A 24,375-nucleotide genomic window follows, 5' to 3' on the forward strand; every position below is an offset into this window, starting at 1 on the left:
TAATGTTTGATCTGATGGTCCTATCATCTGATTTTCGTTATTCCGTTATTCCTCTTCGCTGATGAATTCCTGCCATGCTTTATATACGCAGTCATAATCATGGAGCTTGTTGTTCTTGAAACACCAGAGAGTTGGGCTGTACAGGTTACAGATGCTCCTGCTCCCACGATCTGTCCTCTTTGGACATCTGACAGGTCACTCATTTCAACAATGTCTCAAACTAACCACTGTTCAGCACAACATGTTTATACTGGCATGCGACCTAGGCATTAAATAGCAAACGAAAAATAAATAAATGATTTGGGAAATGTTGGGTTTTTTTTTACAGTAGCCTACAAATAATTTTAACCCTGATGACAGTGGATATGCAGCACTGTATATATATATATATATATATATATATATATATATATAAAGAGAACTTACTTACTAAGTTACTCAGTTTACTCATTGAGGGCACCACAAGGCATCTCTCTCTCTCTCTCACACACACACACACACACACACACTTCTTCACTGCACTACATCTCCACTGCGCGCGCGCCCGTGCGCTCGCCGCTTTTGCCGTTGACGCTCGCGCCGTGGAAATCTCGCGCGTTCTCGCGGTGCGTCCTAGAGCGCCTCTCTCTCTCTCTCTCTCTCTCTCTCTCTCTCTCTCTCTCTCTCTCTGCTTTTCTTTTCCGCGCTCACACTGGAAAGCGGTAAGTTCCCTGTGTCAGTTCAGCAGCAGGACCTTAAGGGGAAATGGCTCAGCGAAAGGTCGCCCTCGCGCTTGCAGGACTTTACGTCCTACTTTGTCAAGGTGAGTGACCAACGATCCTCATTAACACTCGATTCCCGCGCACTTCACAGTCTTTGGGTTTTATCATTAATATTAATGAAAAGTTTTTACCTGCACTGAAGTGAATAGTAGGATGGAGTGGGGAAAAAAGGAAAGTGATGCTTCTGGGTTCCTATTTGGAGTTGAACAGAGTAAATAAACGAGCCTTCATCTATGTTGGTGTTTAGATATGGCCTGGGTTTTTAAAACATAAGTTGATCTGTGCTCAAGTTCAGTATCTATATAATTGTTATTTCTTATATATCTCCAACTTATGCTACAGAAACGAGAAAGAAAAGGTCATCTTTTATCTTTTATTTAGCAAACCTGGATAGTTAAAGTTTATTACAAGCTTCTACGAAACAAAGAAATATATTAGGGAATATATAAAAGAAGAAGCTCCATAAGCAAATGTGTATTTGTTTCAAAGTGGACTCATCCTTGTGGACAGTGTAAAATATTTTTTAGAATTTTCTTAGATTTTTAACATGACACATATGAGATCTAACGAGAATGAATTATAATTATTCTAGGGACTATTATTATTCTAGGGATGAGTTTTCTACAGTGTAATATATGAAATTATCCAGCACTGACGATTCTCATAGCTCATAAGCAAACAAGCATATGTTTGTTGACAGGGCCAGCATTAGGTTTATTCTGGCTGTGTGTTTGGAGAGCTATGAAAATAGTAACATATCTAAGTGGCATCCACTTTAGAGACCACAAGCTGGCGGTTAAATTGAGCCACTCTTCAGAGCACCTTGTGCAAAACACCGAACTGGATCACAACATTACCTAAAATCATGCCAAAATCTTCATTAAAGACACGAACTATTTTCAACCTGTTTAATCGTAGGTGGTTTCCTACTATCTCACGTGCAGCATCCGAATACTCCAGGATATTGTGTGACCAATGCATCCTTACAGGATTTTTTCCTTATTTTAAGGATCCGTGTCAATGACTCGAGTTCCCGTTGCCCCTTTTTCTTTGTTTCAGACTTCCTTACTTGTAATCTCTGGGTCCCCTTGTGTTTGTTTCTTTTGACTCTAAGTGCTTCTCCTCATTGTGTGTACCTCCTGTTTACTCACATTCCAATTTTGTCCCTGATGTCACACTCACATGACCTATCCAGTTCCTGTTGCATTCAACTGAATTACTAAAGCACATTGATTATAATTTTGATTTATTCACATGACACAATTTTAACCAAAGGAACACAAGGTTTAGATTAAACCCAGCTAAATACAAAGCATGCTACAAAGCAGGAAGTCAAACATTTATTTTTTACCTTTAAATCAAACTTCAGTGGCCTCCATAAGTCTGAGCGCAGCAGCGATTGGATTTTGCATTCTTTCTCATTAAATTCAGTTTTATTATTGACATTATTTATATGATCGACAACAACTTGACTGAAAAGCAGAATCTTTTAAATGTTTACATGAATTTTTTACATGTCCAGTTTGTGCTCTAATGACAGTGCATATTTGTGCAAAAACCTCTGATCCATTTTAGATCAAATCCATTGGAGCGTCTTCATACAAGAGAATAGACATGAGGGAAAAACGGACTTTTTGTACGAAATGATTACGAAGTCAAAGGAAGTCAATATCACGCATTAGCTGACATTTAAATAAAGACCTGGACGTTCAAAAAATTCAAGATATTTAACATTTTTAATATTTGAAAAATCTAAAAACTTCAAATTCCAATGTTGTCTCAGATGTTTGGACCATACTGTTTACGTGAACTATAAATAGCCATGAACGACTCCATCTAGAGGCAAAGAATGCTTTGTTTTTCTGTATTTGTCTCCTTTCTGGTACATTATCGGATTAACTTGGAATACTCAATGTTCTGCGATGTGATGTACTGCACGTCTTTGGCCTTTTGTTGCTTTCCAAAAAGACACAATGGGACATGCTGCTGTGGAAATCTATAGTGGATTTTGTCCTCTGTTGCATGCTATTTGCAACACCAACTGACAACTAGATTCATCCCAAGCATGCCACATGCTTAGCCCTGAACCTCTCTGCTCTGCTGGAACTCATTCAAACGTCTAAACTAATAACGATGACAGAGGTTAGACCTTTACGTTCTGCTTGTTGCTATCTGCGTTACTTATAATAGAAAGCAGATCTCAAGGCTACTGTACCTGTTAGTTTGATTGGCTGAATATACCAGTGAATATATTATTATACTGTACATACCTCATTTATTTATTTTTTTTGTAATTCAAGGTTTTATGTATTTTACATTCAGCTTGAGTTTAGTGACATTGCTTTAGAGAAATCTGAATGTAGGTTTATATTCAGATCCCTATTGTGCAAACCGGAGGTCAGGGCCTTGAGGAAAAACTCTGAGATGATGTAAGAAAGGAACTTTGAGAGTAACCAGACAGTATGAGAAACATCAGAGCTTCTGCTTTAACATGGAGACAGAAAACGCTACTTCAACTTCAAGGGCAGCTTGAACAAGTCTCAGTGCACACCGAATCCGTGGCCTTGCTTTTAAGTGTATCCCATTAATGCATGTCTTTCCTCCCTGACTCATCAAAGTTATACTGTAAAAGAATTCCAGCCATATCTGTGATAAAGAGCAAATGTGAGCTCACTGACACCATCTAATTATGAGTTAAAGGCCACTCTCATAATATGGCACTGCAGCGTTTCCGATGTAGAGGAAACATACCATCACAAAGCACTCTTACATAAGGACTGGGGAACAACAATACAGTGCTTTGTGTGAAATCTTACGATTTAGTGATAATGGTAGAACTCGTCTGGAAACGGAGGTACTTAAACAGTGTAAAGTGTCTGGAATGTCCATTTTCAGCAGTTAGAATGGCGGACTAGAGATGTCTTAGATCACTGGTCAGATATTTGGAATAAAGTGGTTAGTAAGGATGAAAGAATGCATGAATGAATGAAATTTCCATTCTTCTGTGAAGGACTGATGTCCCATCCAGGGTTTATTCACGTGAAAGAAACCATATAGTGAACATGAAGAAATAATGAATATATTGATATAAATATATATGAATATATATATATTGAAATGAATATATATATGAATTTACCTGGAATTAGAGATAACTGTGTAGTCATTTACTCTCTGAGCATATTTAAGGTGGACAGTGGAACGACTGAGAATGTCCATAGGTGGATTTTAATTCACAGTGTATGATTCTCAGAGACTGAGCTTTGAATGAGCTCAGTGAAGGATGACCGCTGACCTCCCATTACAATATACAGTGGAGATCTTATCTCTTATTTTGGCCATGGATCTTATCTCTTATCGCACAACCTCTTCAATTCACTTCTCTGCTTTTTGTTCAATAATTCTTTTATCTGTATGGACCTCCAATCTAAAAAAGAAAGGAGAAATCCTTTCATATCTTCCTTCTAGGGTTACTGTATAAATATGTCTGGATTATTCATTGTTGTTAATGTTAGCGTGACAGTATCCAGACCTCCACATGAGCAGGAAAAGCTTAGGTTCTTTTTACTAGAGAGCAGCTACAACTGCATTTTGTGTTGCTGGATGATTTTGTCAGAATGTTCACACATCCCGAGGATACACACTGTGTAGTGCTGTAAAAAACAAAACAAAAAACAGAGCCAAATCCTAGAACGTTTTCAGTAAGAAACTTTAAGAAAAATCTTGACGAAGATGATGGAGTGCCCGGTTAAATTACTAGTGTCCCTTCTGAAAAAGTCTAAATTCCAGTTATAGTAAAACGACTCCGTTCTCAAGAGCCATGTCTTCCTCTGTGGTGAACTCCTGAGATGACGCCATGAGCGACCTTGCGAGCGTATTTTCTTTCTTCATCATCTCCATCATTTCTTGCTGAGATTAACCAGCAGCTGCTCACACCTGGCATCCACTTTTACATTGAGGATCAACGTTCAGAAAGGAAGCACAGTCAATTCCGTCCATCACTATAGCTGCTCGTTGAGCCATTTTACCACTACGCAAATTTCCAATTTCCTTTTTAACCATCTCTCTGCATCTGCCTGTTGGGCATGTCAGCTTTGCTAAATGTCTCCCATGTACTAAGACCTTTTCATTGTAGGACATTTCTTTTGTATTTTCGGGCTACATTTAGACAAGTAGATTTAGTCAGTTTGAAGAGGTGATTTATTCTGTATGTAATGAACATTGACCCACAAAACTTTCCTTACAGAAGAGGCTCTTTGTGAGGAGCCATGCAGCAGTCAGTCGGGAAATTCCTCTATGTGTGTGTTAACCGGGGCTGTACAACCAGCTAAATGTGATTTTGTTTTTATAGCGCTTCAGTCCTGTGTCAAGATTGCTAAGGTAAATTACATCAAGCGTCTCTATGCGTTATTAAAGGTGTATCATAGTGTCAGTGTGTGTCAGTGTGTGTGTGTGTGTGTGTGTATAGCTATAGCTCTGTAGCTAAAGCTTTAAAAGTTTCTCTTCCACATATGCATCATCATTACAGTTGATACAGAGGTGCACTGTAGTGATGTGGTGAAGTAGTTTGGTCTCATTTTATGGAAGCAGCAACTACCCTTTTACCCCCAACTATCGCTCCAACTCCCATTCCACCAGCTACACACACACACACACACACAAAACAAAACTCACACAGATCTGCTATTTTGTGTTGCTCTGGAGGTCTGAATATTGGTTTTGTATTCAGTCTGCTGTCTGGGCTGCTACGTGGACAAAAAGGCAGTACACTGTGTTCACCTGTGTTCGCTCCATTGTGCTATGTGTTGTGTTTGGTCAGAAACCTAATTGAGAAGGCTAATGTCATATAATAACATGCTAGTTAGCGAAGTCTATTGATAGACTAAGAGAAATGAACGCGTCTATGATCAATATCCTCTTCTAATACATTTTCTAATGTTGAATGTTGTATTTGTTCTCTGGACAGGGTGCGCGGTTCTGTCCTCACTTACCATCTTAAAAGATGTTATTCAAGTCTTATAACCATAACCACAGGGTAACTGTTACACATATCAGGAATGTTGCACGATGGCTTTCAGCTGGACTTTGTTTTGCTTGCCTTTGCCTTGGTTTCCGTACCCAAACGATCATGCATTATCCTTGAATACTAGTTAATCAACCTTGTAAAAACAAAAACTACCATCTACTATCAGCAGAAAAAAATCTACCATCAGATTGTGCGTCAGTTGATGTGTGTTGTGTAGCCGCCAGAGGATTCATGAGGTTGTTGCATCACACTACAATGATGCTCATTACAGGTTCCATATCCACACCAAATGAAAATCTACTGCACATTGTCAATAATAAGTAGTTTTTTACCTTTTGTGGTTGTTGAATCTAATTATACTGTATATAAAAGCACACAATAAACAATGAAAAGCCTGGACACAAAATCTTCCAGGCTTCTGATTGTGTTCCGCTGTATCTCATACTAAAAATAAACATTGCAACTTGTTGAATATTATGTTTAATATGATATTATACAATGCAATGCAGATATATACAATAGCTAAGGTGGATGAAATCGTCATGCAGACTGCAATTTCCTTTTGTCTGGACTATTTTCCTATTTCTCTAAACAATTCCTGGATGAAGGATGCTACCATGATGGTAGCTCTATGAACTCTGCGCTCATCACCAATAGACTGTGGTTACATCAAATGGCCATTTTATAACGCGTGTGATCCTACAGCACTGATGCCTGCTGGAACTGCTATGTTTATCTGGAATGGGTTTGCTGATGTGGTTATTTTCAAGCGGTCAGCATCAGAAAACTGCTGCTTAAGCAATAATGATGAGCCAAGATGACATAATAGAAATGCTCTCTCTCTCTCTCTCTCTCTCTCTCAGAGTAATATTCAGACAATATTCTGCACATCTCACATGGATTTCCATCAGGCTTTGTCCAGTCCTCTTTATTCCCTGTTCATTTAATAGCATTAAAGCAAAGAGACTCGTTTGTAATCAAGATTCATTTTATTTTGCTGCTATTTTACCTACAAGAAATTCAACCACTCTTCTATTCTTTTACACTGTCGTAATTAATGAACATGTCCTGAGGTACGTAAGGTATGCAGACACCCTGGACGGGACTCCAGTCCATCTCAGGCAACTGTACACACTCTCAAACACCCATTTTCATGTGCGAGTCCAGCTAGCAACGGAATTAATGCTCCTCAGATGTAATTCCCTTGAGAAAGCTCGGTGTGAGAGTAAAGTCTGACATGTTCTGAGAGATGGTCCTCAGCAGCTGGACAGTGGACATTACCATTTGAAACCTAACACATGCTGGCAATTAGATGGTCAGTTATGTGTGGCCTTTTGTGTCTGTGGACAGAAAATTGCTAGCGGTGTCGTATTTAGCTGTACTGACCAAAAGAAATGTGGTGCACGGGAAAGAATGTACGGCATGTATATCCGAATGTGAACAAAGATTTCCTTATTTCTTACTTTATATTGCACTATATGAAACAATTTCAGTGTTCAGTGTGTAGTGTGATATAGAAATCTCCACTAGTGTCGCAATCAAAGTCTTAAATAATTGCAACGCATAATAAGACATGTTTTTTTCCTGAAGTCCTGAATGAGAAGACAGAGAATTCATTTATAAATATATTTTCATATCACATGGGAGTGAGCTCATGACCGCTGTTAGAAAAAACAACCCATTTGAGGGGTTTTTTATGCAATAAAAAACTTTTCTGTTTACCTGATTGAAAATCAATGTGCGCTGGTAATGCCCTGGCTTGGACATTAAATCACATGAAAACACTTTCATCTGCTGTCTTTTGGTGTACAAGGTTTACAGTAAGTACATAGAATAATTAGATTAGATTATGAAAAGCTGAGTCATGACCCATTACAATGTGAATATTTATTTTTTTTAAAAAGTTAGTCAACCTTAGGCTTCACTAGAATAATATCACTCCTTGTTCTGGCTAGCAATCTTACACCTTAAAGGAAAAACAAATGATTTGTGGATCTGGGACAAATAGTGTTTTGTACAGTTCAGAAGATTTTAAAGTGATAGTTGAGTAACATGATAGTTGAGAAACAAATCCAAGTTATATAAAATCTTAGAGGTAAATACAGATTACGTCTAGAACCCTTGAAAGGTTTTCATCCCTCTGAATGAGTCTTTAATGACACCTACAATAACGGTCAGTGTTTCTGCATCAAAGTTTTAAGTCAGATCCTTTACAGAGAGTAGAACATATCAGAAAAAGAGGCTATGCAGTAACAAAGAAGCTTTACCATGTACTTTTGCCTCTTTGTAACTTTCTGCTAATTCTCAAGATCCACTTGTAGAGGTGGACAGAGGGCAGCTTGAATTAAATGCTGAATGTGGATGGGTAGCGTGTGTCCTGTCCACCTCTGTCCCTCTGATATGATTCATGAACTGAGAAAATGTCGCCCGTACACTCTTCTTTTCCAGTCTAGACAGCGTGTCTAATCTCCACAGAGTCGCACCTCCGGTCTCACAATTACATGTGGACACGTTTGGGGTTGGCGGCTTGTGCCAGGGCTTGAATTATGAGGCCTCTGTCGCCTTCAGGCATGGCGTGATTTCCATAATGGTCATCTTATCCTGGCAGACATGCTGGAGAGATGCCAAGCATTTTGGCCATTTCTGGTTGTTTAACACTGGTGCTCTGTCCCCCTACTGTGTCTGTGTCATAAGTTCAGCTTTTCTCCCGGCACTTTAGACATCATTTAATCCCACTGAATGTGACTTACATACCTTCCACGTACATCTTCTCACGGTCATAACTCCAAAAATATTAGTTTTATGGATTTTTATTGATGTCTATTGACAACTGAAATGTATGTATATATCTACATCCTCACCAATTTGGAGTTTGCTTTTTAGTGGAATATCAGACAGCAGGGTAACAGGAACAATTTACAGTGCAGCATCTGGTGTCTGTTCTTTATCTAGTCCTTTAAAGAAAAGAAAACTTCACTCTCACCCAAACACAATGTCTTCAATGTAAACATTCTCGCCTCCTGGGAGGAAGCAAAGGCACACTATGACATTTTGGGACTTTCCAGTTTTAGTGAATCCTTTTGCGTCACGAAGAAAATAAGTACTACTTAATAGTAATAGTAAGTCTTGGGCACTGATTCAAGATTCCATTCTTTTAGCCGCTGAAAGAGTGGGCTTTGGGAAACGGATGTTGATTGTAGAGAACCGGTGGGAATTACTTAGCCTTCCATCAGAAGTAGAGACTTCTTCTCTCCAATCGTTATGTTCAGCTTAATAATTGATGCTTCCTGAAACACCAGTCTCTGCTGATTCCAGACATATTAGTAGCCTTTTAAGCCAGCAGGGTCTGCAGAGCCTTTCACGTGAATAGCCTTACTGCTCCGGTGAATTCTTGTTTACCAACATAAGAAGGAACTGACCAGTGACTTTTATTGACACGTCTGAACATTAAATTATTTTACATCAGGAATTCAGATATCTTTAGCATCTCTATTGTGAGTTACAATCACAATTTTGGATGGGCTCCCACAGTTGACAGTGAACTTGGCAAAACCTCACAGACACTCAGCTTCATATCCAGTGTTAAAGGATGTGTCACAAATAGAATTTCCTGACTAATAATATACTGTATTTCTTTGTGTATACTGGGGCAGAGGTCCAACAGGAAATAATGGCACGCTTATTACAATAGAACATGCTTGATGATACACTGAAAGGAATAAAGTAAAAGTAAAAGCAAGCAAAATAGAGATTTTTTTTTTTACTCAATTTCTCAGCATATGAATACAGAAAAGTGTTCATTAGTTTCATTCGATACCTGGCTTCTGTTGCTTGTCTCTCAGTAGTCCTGCCTAGCCTTCCCATGGTGTTCCTTTAAAGAATGAAATTAATCCTGTATGACCTCTTTGTCGGTTTCTCGTTATATAATCATCAGTTAATTGGCTTAATTAAAGAGATTCAGTACAATACAGTCTCCTATTTATTGAGAAAGCATGCACCAAATACATTAGAATGATGTCTGATTTTTCAGTGGCTATGATTTATTCAAAACAATAACTGATATCTATCAAGAACAGCATTTGAGTCTGCTGTGATATATACAGCTGATAACAGAGACAATATCTCTCTACACAAACCATGAGCTCCTCTTTTGGTCATTGTACAAACAAGCCATGTTATCTTTCAGTGATGCATTCCATTTATGAGACGTAAATATTTTGAACTTGAGGAAATTGCTACTCCTTTATTTTTTTTTGCCTGTGGACTTCAATGCCTTTAATAGCCCTAGTACTGAACACTGTGCCACAGCAAAAGAAAAGTTCCTTTGGCATGCTCAAAGGTATGAAATGCAGTTCACTGAATCATGCCAGCGTCTGCTACACCAAAAAAGGACTGAGCTGCTCACTTGTGCTTCATCATGTTGTCTGCAGCAATTACTTCCAAAGGGGCTGTCTATCTTTAGAGCCAAGACCCTCTCTTCCATTCAGACTTTTTCATTGCATACTCCATTCTTCTCGGAGCAAGTCATTTAACAATATATGTAATGGCATGGTAGAAATTCTGGCTGATCAGTTTGTTCCCATACTCCACTTCTGCAGTTATTTATACTTTTTCCTGCTTTGACAGGGGTTCAGAGCAGGGGCTTTTTTTTTTTAACGTGGGAAAACTTGATGGAAGGGAAGTAGAGGAGCATGGGACAAGGCACAAGTGGGAAGTCCTCAGAGACCAGCACTAAGTGCACTTAAGATATAGTACATTAGCTATGGTAACGATGACCCTTTTCACTGGTTAGCAAGCTGTACATGAGAAACTGACCACATTTCACATGGAGTCAAAAGTCAATTACAGCAAAAGTCATTTACAGGTAGGAGAGTTTGAATGAAATAATAAGACCAACTGGTATTCATTCATTTGCAAACGAAAATGGGATCAAAACAATAATAATTAAAAAATTTTAACAAAAAAATGTGTATATACTGTACTGCTTATCCTCACATGGCTGCAGGAGCCCATCCCAGTGGACTCATGGCAGAAAACACCCTGGACCCACTACAGGGCATAATCACACACACCTACTCCCACACTACGGACAATTTAGAGATGCCAATCAGTCTACAGTGTGTTTCTTTGGAATATGGGAAGAAAATAGAGTACTCAGGGAAACCCCCAAAGCACCTCGCAAACACAGGGTGGAGACAGGAACTGAACCCACAGCCACAGAGGTGCAAGGCATATATTATATTATTCAAGCATGTATTCTTCTCTGAAATGTCTTCTCTGAATTATGTGACAATTTAACCTGCTGTGGCTGACCCTCTAATGGCCACCATGTGTTAGGCCATAGGTCAGTGATGTGGTTTCCTTGATTTTGTCATGAGGGAGTGTGTGTGAGATCAGCAGCTGCTTACATTAGTATTTTCTCACTGATCATAAAACACTGTCATAAGTCTAACATTCCTGCTGCTTCCAGACGGAAACTAATAGCAGAGTGTTACAATTCAGCCTCAGCAATCTAGAAATAATAATAATAATAATAATTATAGACATTTGTACAATTCTTTTGGTCTTAAGACACTGCTATTACACCTTTCTTCAGCAGCAGCCACTGCTTGAACATAGTAAATCTCCAGGAGGATTCATTTATCAACCCAAATATCCCTGAGTTCAGGTTTTGCTATTATTGTTTTCTTTTGCTATGGTCACTTATCAATATCCCACTCTGTAACATCGCATAGAGAAAGATGGATTCCTCTTTAAGATCTGCTTGCCCTCAAGGTTTCTTCCTTTTAAGGCTACAAGATGTTTTTCCCCTGCCACAGAGCTTATTAGATCTATTTTTTAAGGTGCATGGTAGCATTGTCTATTGATAAAAGTGCTTTGCATTGAATTCTAGTGAAAATAGTGACCTTTGAAGTAAACTGTCTCTGTGCTTTTAAAGTACAGTTTAGTTCAATTTCATTTACAGAAATCCATTTATAGATTTTGATTCATCCCTTAATGAGCAAGCCAGAGGTGACAGCGAGGAGGAAAAACTCCCTGAGACGATAAATCTTAAGACGTAAAAGGGAACCCATCGTGTTCTGGGTGCTGGATAGTATGATTGTGAGTCAGTATTCATCCACAGATACTATACTATAAGAGTCATGCAGTGCTGTGTGTGTTGAACAGATCTTCAGAACGAGTCAGATTTTCATCACAGTGAAGTTATCCCCTGTTTAGTGGTTAAAGGTGATTTCCATAGGAAAATGTTTCTCATGGATATATTTAAGATTATACGAGAAAATGAAATTATGTTATTTTTTGGCATTCATGCATTCTTTTCTGTTTTTTAATGAAGTAGGTTTTTCCACCAGGTACATGTTCATGTCCTAGCTTAAACGTGTAGTTGAAAACGTTTAGCTTTTTGTGTAAGAATGTTAACTTGTTTATAGTTTGGAGAATTAGAACAATTTATCTGGAAAAAGATTGTGGGTGGTACAAACGAAAATAACTAGATGAGTGGGTGCTAGTCAGGAACTTCTGCAGAAAAATACTGGCCTTGGTCAGAGTTATAGTTGGAGTGATGTAGCATAGAATAAACAACAAAACCTTTTGGTTGCACATCTCTGATACAAGATTCTGTATATGGGATGGTGACATAACATAAAATCTGTAAGCCCAGGAAGGATTACAGGATTTACGATGGTTTATACACACCTGATACGATACACAGGTTAGCGTGTGAAACACATTCACACCTAGAGGTGTTTCAGACTAGGCAGAGAGGTGTGAAGAGACTCATGGGGAGAACAACTCCCATCAGTAACCTGATCTGAGAACCAGTGATTCTAGAGCTATGAGGTGACCACACTAATCACTGCCCAGTGGAAAAGATCAGCTGTGGTGAAATTGAAAAATTGTGATTCTTGGACAGTTTTATATGTACACAGCGATCGTGCACAGAACTGTCCAAGAAAAGGCCCGAGGATTTATTTCTGTCATAGATAATCTGTGTTGATTTCATTCAAATAAACACAGCTGGTCACAGAATGTATCACGGTGTTTATGGAGTTAGCTTTATTTCAAATATCTCGTACCCTTTCCATATGAATGTCACTCACACCTGATACAGTTTATTATTAGACCAGTAAAATGTCAGCTATGACAAAGCTGCACACGATATCACGACCAAATAAATCTCCTCACTAGCGACTGTGGCTATTTCTTATTTCGACTGAGTACACCACAATGCTGTTGAATTCTTGAATCTTGGATGTCGGACACACCACTTAATCTAACCCTAATAATAAATAAATGAAGAATCATGTTAATAAATACATGTTGATGGCGTGTAGCATGGAGATTATTATTTATTGAATATTTATGAAAGAAGTATCTTTCACAGTGTCTGTGCTTTACAACAGAGTTAAAGCCGTCCCTTTATGTTTTCCTAGACAGGAAAGTCTTCATCCAAAGGACATTTTTTTTCCTTTAAATTGTGGTTTCTCAATAAGAGATGGTGTGTTTTGTACTTTATGGGTGAGAGTAGAGAGTCTAGTGAGATACAGTAGAGAAGCCAGTGAGGTAATGACCATTTATAGCTGCTATAATGGCACAGAACCTGCTTTGTGGACATTAAATATTGCTATAAATGGTAAATTGAATTAATTCAATGATATTGCAAATGTTAGCAAATCACAGTGGAATAAAAGTGAAAAATAAAATAAAGGTGCTGTTATTGGAGAATAATCAGCTTTGGGGGTCACTCAGTAACATCACCTTGTCATTACCATGCGGAAGGCCCGGGTTTGATTCCCAGCCAGTGCCCAAACCCCAGCCACTGGATGCAGTGCCGGTCCCAAGCCTGGATAAAAATGGGAGGGTTACGTCAGGAAGGGTATCCAGTGTAAAACCTGTGCCAAGTTGTTGTGTGGACCAGTTGGTCCGCCATGGCGACCCCTCACACATGTAGGGAGCAGCAACGAAAGATCAACAACAACTTTAATAAAAGATGAATGTCTGTGTGTGACTAACGCCCCAGTCCTTATGTAGTCAAACTCCTCCTGTAGCAGCAGCAGCAGCAGGAATAGAGTGTTTATGCTCATAGTTATAGATATGACACACAAACTTGTAGGTCTCCCATTTCATAAGGCTCTTTGGCAGCAGAATAAGCATACTGTTGATTTATGGAACCAGAGAAACGGCAAAATATTTGTGCGATTATCAGAATGATCCTGTTGTTCTTCATGATCTTCTTCAACAAAGACGTATCACAGGAAGTTGGAGCTTGAAATCCGAGGTGGTGCTCTTCACCCAAGGCCTGTTCTCAGTTCCACACAAATACTTACAGAATGACATCCTTCAGTATCGCTTTAACTCTTGTTTTAGAAAGACATCAGGTTCTCAGCAGGAAAATCTGGATCTATTAGCAGCAGGTTTAGCATGTAGCACCAAAGCAATGTGATATTGTGTCAAGATATTTAACATTAAGTACTTGTTGTGATTATATTTGCATCCAGACTGAGTAGGTGCACATATTTTTGGTAATGATACCGACATTGACTCGAGTCCCCTACTTAGTGCTAATCCATCAGGAACATCAAACATTTTATTTAGTGCTTTTTTACTGGTGTAAATAGTGCCACTGAGAAGCACTACACTAGTACCACATACAAGTTAATATTAAGTTATTTTAACTTTAATATTAAGTTGATATTAACTTACTGGGTTGCAGTGGAGAGGAGCAGGTGTTGTTTAACTTTGGAAAAGCATTTCTGTACAGTTGTCATTTGTAGTATTATGTAACATGTTTTTGTCCATTATTGGCTGATCTTCATGAACAACATACTGAGCTGAGTCTTATCATGGTCGCCTGTAGGAAGATGCTGTAGTTCCTCCTCTTGATATTTCTTGCTGAGCAGTTTGCACTCTGCTTTGCTTCGAATGACATTCAATTTCTATATACAGACTTATTTGTGCTTATGTGGCTGTTCATTAGTATGACAACATAAGACCACACAGTGTCATGTGGTTGGAGATGATCTTATCAGAGCATTTTTCACGAGTAAATGAGAAGATAAGAATATGAGTGTGGTGTTTCACTGATATCGGTCTAATACCATAAACCAGTGTACCATTCACGCTGCCTAGTTAGTCTCTCTATTGTAGTTGTCACAGAAAGTAATTCCGTATGTGTTTTCACTGGTGTTAGTCAAAAAGAAGAATCCTGTGCGTACCAAATTCAAATTCTTAAAAAGCACAAAACACACTGCAGGTTGAATCACAAACTTTGACTGAACAATCACAAAAATACTCCTGCTGGGGTTTCTGTAGATTAGAGTTGAACCTGTGGAGCTTTATTTAGATTATATATGTTATATGTGGAGGGTTGAGCGGTAGACCCTATATTCCTTTCTGTTGGGCCGGCTCCAAGGCACACGTGGGGCCCATGGAAGGATTTACGCCAGCTCTTACTTCAGCGTTCTGTATGAGCGCATGGCAGTGGAGATGGTGTCCATATAGGGTTTGGGTAAGTGGGCTTCAGGGAACGTTTGATCATGTTGAATGGATAAGGTATCGGAGCATTCAGGTTCTGAGGTGTCTCAGAGCACTGGTCTTTGTTTGGATTACATCTGAGCAGAATCTAGAACGTCACAACTCAGAAAGCGACATCTGTTTAGGTCTGTAGAATTCCAGAAACACAGGAGGTTCAGCTTTAGCAATATACGCGGATTCTCTGGTGGTTGCGTCATTTGCTTGTGCATCTGTGTGCACTTTTCTGTAGTTGTTGTCTTTGTGTGTGAAGAGGAAGCCATGCTCTACAAGCTCTATCCTATTCCACAATTATTCTCCCAGAGTAACTAGAGCGTGTGTTCTGTCTGAGTCTTTACATTCCTTTGGATATTGGTTCGAATTTTGATCGTATGTATCATGGATGACCCTGCGCTTTGACCCCAACCCCCAAGGATGGGATATGTGACAAATAACAACAAGTTAATGTTTAGAGAGGAAATTCTGGTTTTTATTAGAGCTCGTTTCTCATGTCAGTTTGCGGTTTCACTAATCAGTCTGTCTGTAATTACAGCTTCAGTCTGAACGAACTGTAACTTTTTGTTCTTCGGATGTCCTTCCACCTCTGACAAATTATTAATACAATCTGTATTTTTGAGACACGCCGCTGGACCACAGCATCCACAAGCCAATACGTGGGATGTGTTCACAGGTGTTTATCTCACTTATTGTTTAGCACCTTTTGTTGGTCTTTACTTGTTGTCACTATTTACTCGCGCCATGTTTACGCTGTCTATTAGTCTGTGTGTTTCCTTTCGTTTTGCTGTAAGTACTTTACACTTTTACGGTTTCTAGTTTTTCTGCAGTTTTCCTTCACCTGAATCCACCACTACTACCCATTCCTGATAGATTTGTTAAAAATTGCCAATTTACTAAAGAAAAAATGAAGAAGAAAAGAATGACCAAATGTCATGTTTATTTGCTGCAATTCAAATATAAGGAAATTCATATTCAAATAATTTCTCAGCTTTCAAATAATAAAGTGTTTATCTCTAAAAAATGACAAGGACACACACGCATGTAGCTCTTACCTTCCTGTCCCATAAGGTGACTTTGCTACTGATGTGTGTCTGTCATTTTTGTAATTAATCAGGAATTGTTTCCATATTACATTTAAATAAATAAGTAAGTAAGTGGTTAGCACGTTCGCCTCACACCTCCAGTGTCCTGGGTTCGAGTCTCGCTCCTGCTCACTGTGTGTGTGGAGTTTGTTCTCCCCGTGTTTGGTGGATTTCCTTCAGGTGCTCTGGTTTCCTCCCACAGTCCAAAGACATGCTTCTAGGCTGATTGGAGTCTCTAAATTGCCCATAGTGTGTGATTGTGTGAGTAAATGAGTGTGTGTGTGTCCTGCAGTGGGTGGGTACTCTGTCCAGGGTGTATCCTGCCTTGATGCCCGATGACGCCTGAGGCGTCATAGGCACAAGCTCCCTGTTGCCTGAGGATAGATAAGTGATACAGATAATGAAATGAAATGAAATGAAATAAAATAAAATAAATAAATAAATAAATATTTTACTTGATGCATTCAATAATATTTTAAATGTTTATAGTATTTTGTAAAAAAATGAATAAATATTATAGTTGCTTTATAAATATGCACAGGTCAAGATTAGTTATAAAGGTTGTGCAATGCAGAACATGGCTTTGTAATGAATAGTGACACAATATAATGTTATGTTCTTCATAGAAAGTGTTACCGAATCATCTGTGCATATTGCAGTGTAACTTTATGTGATTAAAACTCTCCTTTCTTTTTTCCCCCTCTTTCTGAACATCACGTGAGGCTCCATGAATGACTTTCTTTTTTCACTCCGCAGCTGCTGCCCATTATGCCTCTCTGGCCTCTCTTCCCCAGTCAGTACAGACAGAATAAGAGGGTTACACATTTGCTTCAGTCCAAAAAACACGACCAGCCTATTCTCAGCAGAGGCAACACTGGGGTAAATCGTTCAAAGTTCTGACACTGGGGTCACTGCTATGTTCTAGTGGCTGAAGCGTGAAATGATGCTTTATTCGTGTCTTAGTGGATTTTACATGCAGACACTTTAACATAAAAAAAATATTACTACAGAACTATGGACAGAACCGGCAGAACTTTGTACCTTTCCTCAGTGCTTTTAGTGCGTGCACCATCAGTAAAAAAATTTAAAAAAAATTGATTGGTGCTGAAAATGCCTGTGTAATGCACAAGCTTGTGTTTAGGGATGTTCCAGTCTCTGTTGTCCCTCTTCACTTGGAGGCAGAGCAGGTCTGATGGACAAAACAGAGCAGGCCAGTCCTGAGCTAACATCGCTAATGCACAGGAAATGCTTTTGTTGGGGAAAACTAATTAAATTTCTTTAATGGCAGAACATCCTTCACGCTCAGTTTCCATCTCGCAGCGCCGGCTGAAGGGAAGGAGAGTTCCATTTTCATTGTTGACTGCGAGCTTAAAGAGCCACTCATGCACATAATAACAACATCAGAAGAGAATTACACTACAGCGGGTATAATTTCAAATCTCTAATCTGCTTGTCTTTCTTTAATGGCCAGTGTTTTTATATAGGTTTATATTTTATCTCAAACAATTGGATCTACAGTCTAGAGCGGTCGGGTTCTTATATGGGGGGGGGAAGCAGCAGATTTCCAGCGACATGAACAGTGGGTCACTATATTGTGTTGTAAATCAAGCCTTTATTCTGGCTGAGGAGGGACACACTTGAATGGTGCACATTAATACACACATGGGTGGGCTCAATGGATTCCACTCATAGCGTTTCAGCTCATCTGCTACTTATCACTTTTTTTTGAGGCGCTCCCACCCTATCAGGAATTTATTATGGGAATGCTGTCTGTGGACGGCTAAGACAGCACACATGTGCTTTGGACACATGTAGGAATTTTCTGTTTTCATTCCGTCACTGATCAGTCATCAACAATTAAATTCCATTTTACATCTGACATGAAGTTCAGTAGTCTATTTAAAGCTTGCCTTGTGGTTGACTGACTGTGTGTGTGTGTGTGTGTACAGTCTGGGCCAAGTTGGAGGTCAGCATGGAGGACAGGGTAGAGGTGTTCCTGGACGATGTGGCAGAGATCCCCTGCATATACAAAATGAATGGATCTGTCAGTTCACCGACGATACAGTGGTTTGTGGTAAGACAAATATTTAGTTATATTGTAATGACTTTTCTCAGAAACTTTTTTGATATACATAAAATGTACATATTCATGCACTGATGACACTAATGCGTTCCTATAACCTGTTTTAGAAAACAGTGGGTAGCAGCAAAGTGCTACTCTACAAGAAAAATGAGAACGGAGAGATTGTGGATCGGGGCATGGATTTCTCCAGCAGGATCAATGTCTCTCACTCTCAGGAAGGCATGATGGGAAACTCCATACTGACCATCAATGATGTACGAACCACTGATGAGCGAGATTTCATCTGCCAAGTGAACATGGAGGGAAGCGTCGAAGAGGGACGCACTCAACTCAAAGTCTTCAGTAAGACACGGCCATCCTGCAGGAGTAGCACTGGATTATGAGTAGCACTGACAAATTTTTAAGCCCAAGGCGGCGAATGCAGCAATATAAATATAACACAGCTCATAAAGTTGTGCTTTAGAAATGAATTATTTTCATTTAACCACTGGGTACATTATTCTATATACCACAGAAATTTTAGTGTTGTATTTAATAATGAATGAGGCATTTTTTAACAAGAGAGAGATTAAGAGAGAGAGAGAGAAGGGCAGTCATTTTCTTTTCATTGTCCTTTTTTCACTAGTTTGAGTAATTATAAGGAATTCCCTTGTAAAGCATCTCTATCCTTTCTCCTTTAGATGCTCCGTCTCAGGTCGTTATTGAAGCAGAAACTTATGCCTCGGTCGCAGAGACTCTGAGTAAGGTAACGGTGTTCACGTGGTTAAAAGTCCGGAAGAGAAGTGTGCTACATGTTTATAACATGACAAGAAGTCTCACATACACTGCTTCAAATAGAGGATGTATAATGGAATAGCAGTTCTACAAATACAGATGATTTAAAGGCCTGGCCTACACTACAAATATATATTTTATTGTTTTTTTCCCCCTAACTATCGCAAAATATTTTCTTTCAACTATCCCTTTCAGCTATTTGTCACAGAGACTCTGGTGTTAGCACTCCTCTCTAACAGTCAGACAATTTTCTGGTATTTTCAGTCAGACATATTAGTTCACATGCAAAACATCACATAATAAAATGCTGCATTTCAGATTGCAACCTGCGAGGTCGGTAATGGTTACCCTAACCCCAAGATCACATGGTACAAAGACAGAGCTCCCTTATACGCCTCAAATGATGGTGAGTACGGGATCACACAGCATCACAAAGTCATAGACATCATGGATATTCTCCTTCTGTAACATGTCATCTATCTGCCACAGCTTTAGTCGATGTGAAGAACAGACTGACTATGAATCCGAACGGCTTGTTCTCGGTACAAAGTGAGCTCTACCTCACAGTAGTAAAGGAAGACAAAGACGCATTTTTCTACTGCGAGGTCACCTACTTCGTTCCTGGCGCAGAGAAAATGATAGAATCCCAAATGGTCAACATCACAATCCACTGTAAGCCATTTCTCTGAATTCATTATAATTATAACTGCATTATGTTGTGTCTTATGCATGTTTCATGAATTACTCTGAATTGAAAGTGCAGTGCAGTTCGAGCAGCAGATGCAGAACCTTCACAAGACCCCTGACCAGAAATAGCCATTATCACACCAAATGTAACTTCTGCTGGATAAAATCAGATTAGAGGGATATACTCTCCCTGTTGGTGATGAGAAAGCTGTTTGCTCTGCTGCGTTGAGTGAATTTCATTTTATTGCCATTAGAAGCAAAAGCTGTGATGGACTGGCGACCTTTCTAGGGTGTACCCCTGCCTTTCGCCCAATGTGTGCTGGGATAGGCTCCAGCAGATCCCAGTGACCCTAATTAGGAATGAAAGGTCAGCATGGTGGCTTAGTGGTTAGCACTGTTGCCTCACAGCAAGAAGGTCCTGGGTTCGAACAGGCAGGGGCCTTTCTGTGTGGAGTTTGCATGCTCTCCCCATGCCTGCGTGGGTTTACTCTGGGTACTCCGGTTTCCTCCCACAGTCCAAAAACATGTAGATTGGTAATTCTAAAATGCCCATAGGAGTGAATGTGAGTGTGTGTGGTTGTCTGTCTCCATGTGGCCCTGTCCAGTGTGTACCCCTGCCTTTCAACCAATGTGCGCTGGGATAGGCTCCAGCAGATCCCCGTGACCCTAATTAGGAATAATTATAGACAATGGATGGATAAACAGAAGCAAAAGTACAGTGAATGAAAAGCTTGACTTTACAAGGTTTTATTTCATCACAGATCCAACCTCAGAAGTTAAAGTCTTCCAAGATCCCCCGGAACAACTGGTTAAAGAAGGTGACCAAGTAGAACTAAGATGTGAAGGAGACGGGAATCCTCAGCCAGTCAAAACCTACATGCACGACAACGTAAGAAGTCTTTTATTTCATTTTAAATGCTGTGATTCGTACCAATCCATACTGCACTTTTACAGTAGTAAGTAAATGCTTTATTACTTCTGTTGAAATTCACAATATCCTTAAATTAGAATAAACTTCGCACTCTGGCCTCAGGACATGGATTAGTATAAAACTGGGGAATATGTTCGAATGTTGAATAGAGTTGAGTGCAGATGTTTTAAATATCCTTGATGAAAAGACCGAAACCTAGTTCACAGCTATAAGAAATACCTTTTCAGAGGTTTCACAGAAGGTTCCCTTCAATTATCTTTTTTCTTTAAGTAGCATTAAGACTTCAAGATATTGAATGTTGTCAGCATTGTGAATTTCTGGATCTGCTTTCCTCGGCATGTTACGGCTAATGTTACTCTATCTAACTCAGATTTTTCTTCTTTAGTTACCTGTCTTAAAATTATATTTGTATGTAGATTATTTAAAGAACAGAGGTCTTTTTCCCCATGGGGTGGACAGGGGGAAAGGGGCAAACTTATGCATTTAATAAACTGTAGGTAGATCAGAAAGCTCGACAGATTTGTAGATAACATTGACCTATTTCTTTTCTTCATTACAGGTTCAAATTCCTTTGTCACATGAGGACAGGCTGGTCCTGCATAACGTGACCCGACTAAATAGCGGCTTATACGAATGCAGCTGTCTGGACACAATAACTTATGAAAGCATCATAGGCAATATGACCCTTATGGTGCACTGTGAGTAAAAGCGAACACTCCGGCTACTGTGGCTTGTTTGCTAGCGTAGTCCTGTATTTTCACGCTCTTGTTGCTTCTTGCAGATTTGGATCCTGTTGTAATCATGACTGAGAATCCAGAGAGCCTGGATGAAGGACAGGATCTGCTTCTGACCTGCAATGCCCTTTCCTCTCTGTCCACAGATGCGTTTTGGTACAAGGTAGATGTTTTGATGTGATTTGTACAGATTTCAGTCTGTGTAGTTCAGTTCTGAGGAAACGATTTGGTTTAATGAGCAACTATGATCACTGGATGTAAAACATAATCCACAAGAAATAGACATGGATGTGTGAGGTACTGGGAGTAAAGGGTGCTGATCTATTTGTTATTTTATTCTAAATAAAGTATTCCGTGTTCTGAATAAGATATAACTCAGATTTTTGTTGTTGAGGTTTCTCGACTCGTATCTAAGCTGTGTGTGAATGTGTGCAGGACGATGTGCCTCTGGCTGAAGGCAATGTGCTCCTGTTACACAACGCCTCCTTTGCCACAGCAGGGGCGTATCGTTGTGAAGTTGTAACACGTGAGCTTCCTGAGTTAAAGAAGAGCAGCGTTGTGCACGTCAGTGTCCGAGGTACGTTTTTAATAAAAGTGGAAGAATAATCAAAAGGATTTGACTTCATGATGAGACAGAGAGCTCAGAGACTCCGTCTGTCTGGTTCATGTCTCTAAAATAAGCTTCTGGGTTCAAATAGCTAAGTAGTACACCTCTAACCTGTCTTTAGGAAAGCCGATGATCACTGAGGGCGTGGCCGTGATTACCCTGGATACTGAAAAGTCCATCAATGTGAGCTGCCGTGCAACAGGACATCCAACTCCCACCATCCACTGGAGACTCTCCGATCAACAAGTACTGAACACTGAACACACACACACAAAAAATAAAAATAGTCATTTCTCCTGAGACTGTCCGAGACTATCAGTGAGACTGTCCTGAGACTATCACTGAGACTCTCACTGAGACAGTCCTATCACTGAGACTATCAGTGAGACTGTCCTGAGACTATCACTGAGACTGTCCAAGACTATCAGTGAGACTGTCCTGAGGCTATCACTGAGACTCTCACTGAGACAGTCCTATCACTGAGACTGTCCTGAGACTATCACTAAGACTGTCCTGAGACTATCACTGAGACTGTCCAAGACTATCAGTGAGACTGTCCTGAGGCTATCACTGAGACTCTCACTGAGACAGTCCTATCACTGAGACTATCAGTGAGACTGTCCTGAGACTCTCACTGAGACAGTCCTATCACTGAGACTGTCCTGAGACTATCACTAAGACTGTCCTGAGACTATCATTGAGACTGTCCTGAGACTGTCTTGAGATTATCACTGAGACAGTCCTGAGACAGTCTGAGACTTTCAAAGAGACTGTCCTGAGATTATCATGGAGACTATCACTGAGACTGTCCTGAGACTATCACTGAGACTGTCACTGAGACTATCACTGAGACTGTTCTGAGACTGTCACTGAGACTATCACTGAGACTGTCACTGAGACTATCCTGAGACTATCACTGAGACTATCCTGAGACTATCACTGAGACTGTCACTGAGACTATCCTGAGACTATCACTGAGACTGTTCTGAGACTGTCACTGAGACTATCCTGAGACTATCACTGAGACTGTCCTGAGACTATCACTGAGACTGTTCTGAGACTGTCACTGAGACTATCCTGAGACTATCACTGAGACTGTTCTGAGACTGTCACTGAGACTATCCTGAGACTATCACTGAGACTGTTCTGAGACTGTCACTGAGACTATCCTGAGACTATCACTGAGACTGTTCTGAGACTATCATTGAGACTGTCCTGAGATTATCATGGAGACTATCACTGAGACTGTCCTGAGACTATCACTGAGACTGTCACTGAGACTATCACTGAGACTGTTCTGAGACTGTCACTGAGACTATCACTGAGACTGTCACTGAGACTATCACTGAGACTGTTCTGAGACTGTCACTGAGACTATCACTGAGACTGTCACTGAGACTATCCTGAGACTATCACTGAGACTGTCACTGAGACTATCCTGAGACTATCACTGAGACTGTCACTGAGACTATCACTGAGACTGTTCTGAGACTGTCACTGAGACTATCACTGAGACTGTCACTGAGACTATCCTGAGACTATCACTGAGACTGTCACTGAGACTATCCTGAGACTATCACTGAGACTGTTCTGAGACTGTCACTGAGACTATCCTGAGACTATCACTGAGACTGTTCTGAGACTGTCACTGAGACTATCCTGAGACTATCACTGAGACTGTTCTGAGACTGTCACTGAGACTATCCTGAGACTATCACTGAGACTGTTCTGAGACTATCATTGAGACTGTCCTGAGACTATCACTGAGACTGTCTTGAGATTATCACTGAGACAGTCCTGAGACAGTCTGAGACTTTCAAAGAGACTGTCCTGAGATTATCATGGAGACTATCACTGAGACTGTACTGAGACTATCCTGAGACTATCACTGAGACTGTCACTGAGACTATCACTGAGACTGTCACTGAGACTATCACTGAGACTGTCCTGAGACTATCACTGAGACTGTTCTGAGACTGTCACTGAGACTATCCTGAGACTATCACTGAGACTGTCCTGAGATTATCACTGAGACTAAATAATAATAATAATAATAATAATAATAATAATAATAATAATAATAATTGATATCCTTCAGGGTTTCTTCAGAAGCATAAACTGCTGAAAGTTTTCACAGCGTGTGTGTTTTGTGTATGAAGTTG

At 39.8% G+C, this 24,375-nt stretch overlaps 1 protein-coding gene across 3 annotated transcripts in view; it reads left to right on the plus strand.

Annotated features, from left to right (window-relative positions):
* The first annotated feature begins 617 nt into the window (after positions 1 to 617).
* Positions 618 to 24,375, plus strand: part of mcamb (melanoma cell adhesion molecule b) — a 31,289-nt gene continuing 7,531 nt past the window's right edge. Inside the window, exons 1-11 of one of the 3 annotated variants that reach the window (XM_058412852.1) lie at positions 618 to 802; positions 18,347 to 18,471; positions 18,588 to 18,822; positions 19,161 to 19,225; positions 19,573 to 19,660; positions 19,744 to 19,926; positions 20,703 to 20,830; positions 21,432 to 21,570; positions 21,654 to 21,769; positions 22,042 to 22,183; positions 22,335 to 22,459. In XM_058412852.1, coding sequence (XP_058268835.1) covers positions 745 to 802; positions 18,347 to 18,471; positions 18,588 to 18,822; positions 19,161 to 19,225; positions 19,573 to 19,660; positions 19,744 to 19,926; positions 20,703 to 20,830; positions 21,432 to 21,570; positions 21,654 to 21,769; positions 22,042 to 22,183; positions 22,335 to 22,459 — 1,404 coding nt within the window. In that variant the 5' untranslated portion in view covers positions 618 to 744. The remainder of the gene's footprint in view (positions 803 to 18,346; positions 18,472 to 18,587; positions 18,823 to 19,160; positions 19,226 to 19,572; positions 19,661 to 19,743; positions 19,927 to 20,702; positions 20,831 to 21,431; positions 21,571 to 21,653; positions 21,770 to 22,041; positions 22,184 to 22,334; positions 22,460 to 24,375) is intronic. The other 2 variants (XM_058412853.1, XM_058412854.1) reach the window with 2 other exon arrangements.

The sequence above is a fragment of the Hemibagrus wyckioides genome, linkage group LG17, assembly GCF_019097595.1.
Source record: "Hemibagrus wyckioides isolate EC202008001 linkage group LG17, SWU_Hwy_1.0, whole genome shotgun sequence".
Classification (NCBI taxonomy): Eukaryota; Metazoa; Chordata; class Actinopteri; order Siluriformes; family Bagridae; genus Hemibagrus; species Hemibagrus wyckioides.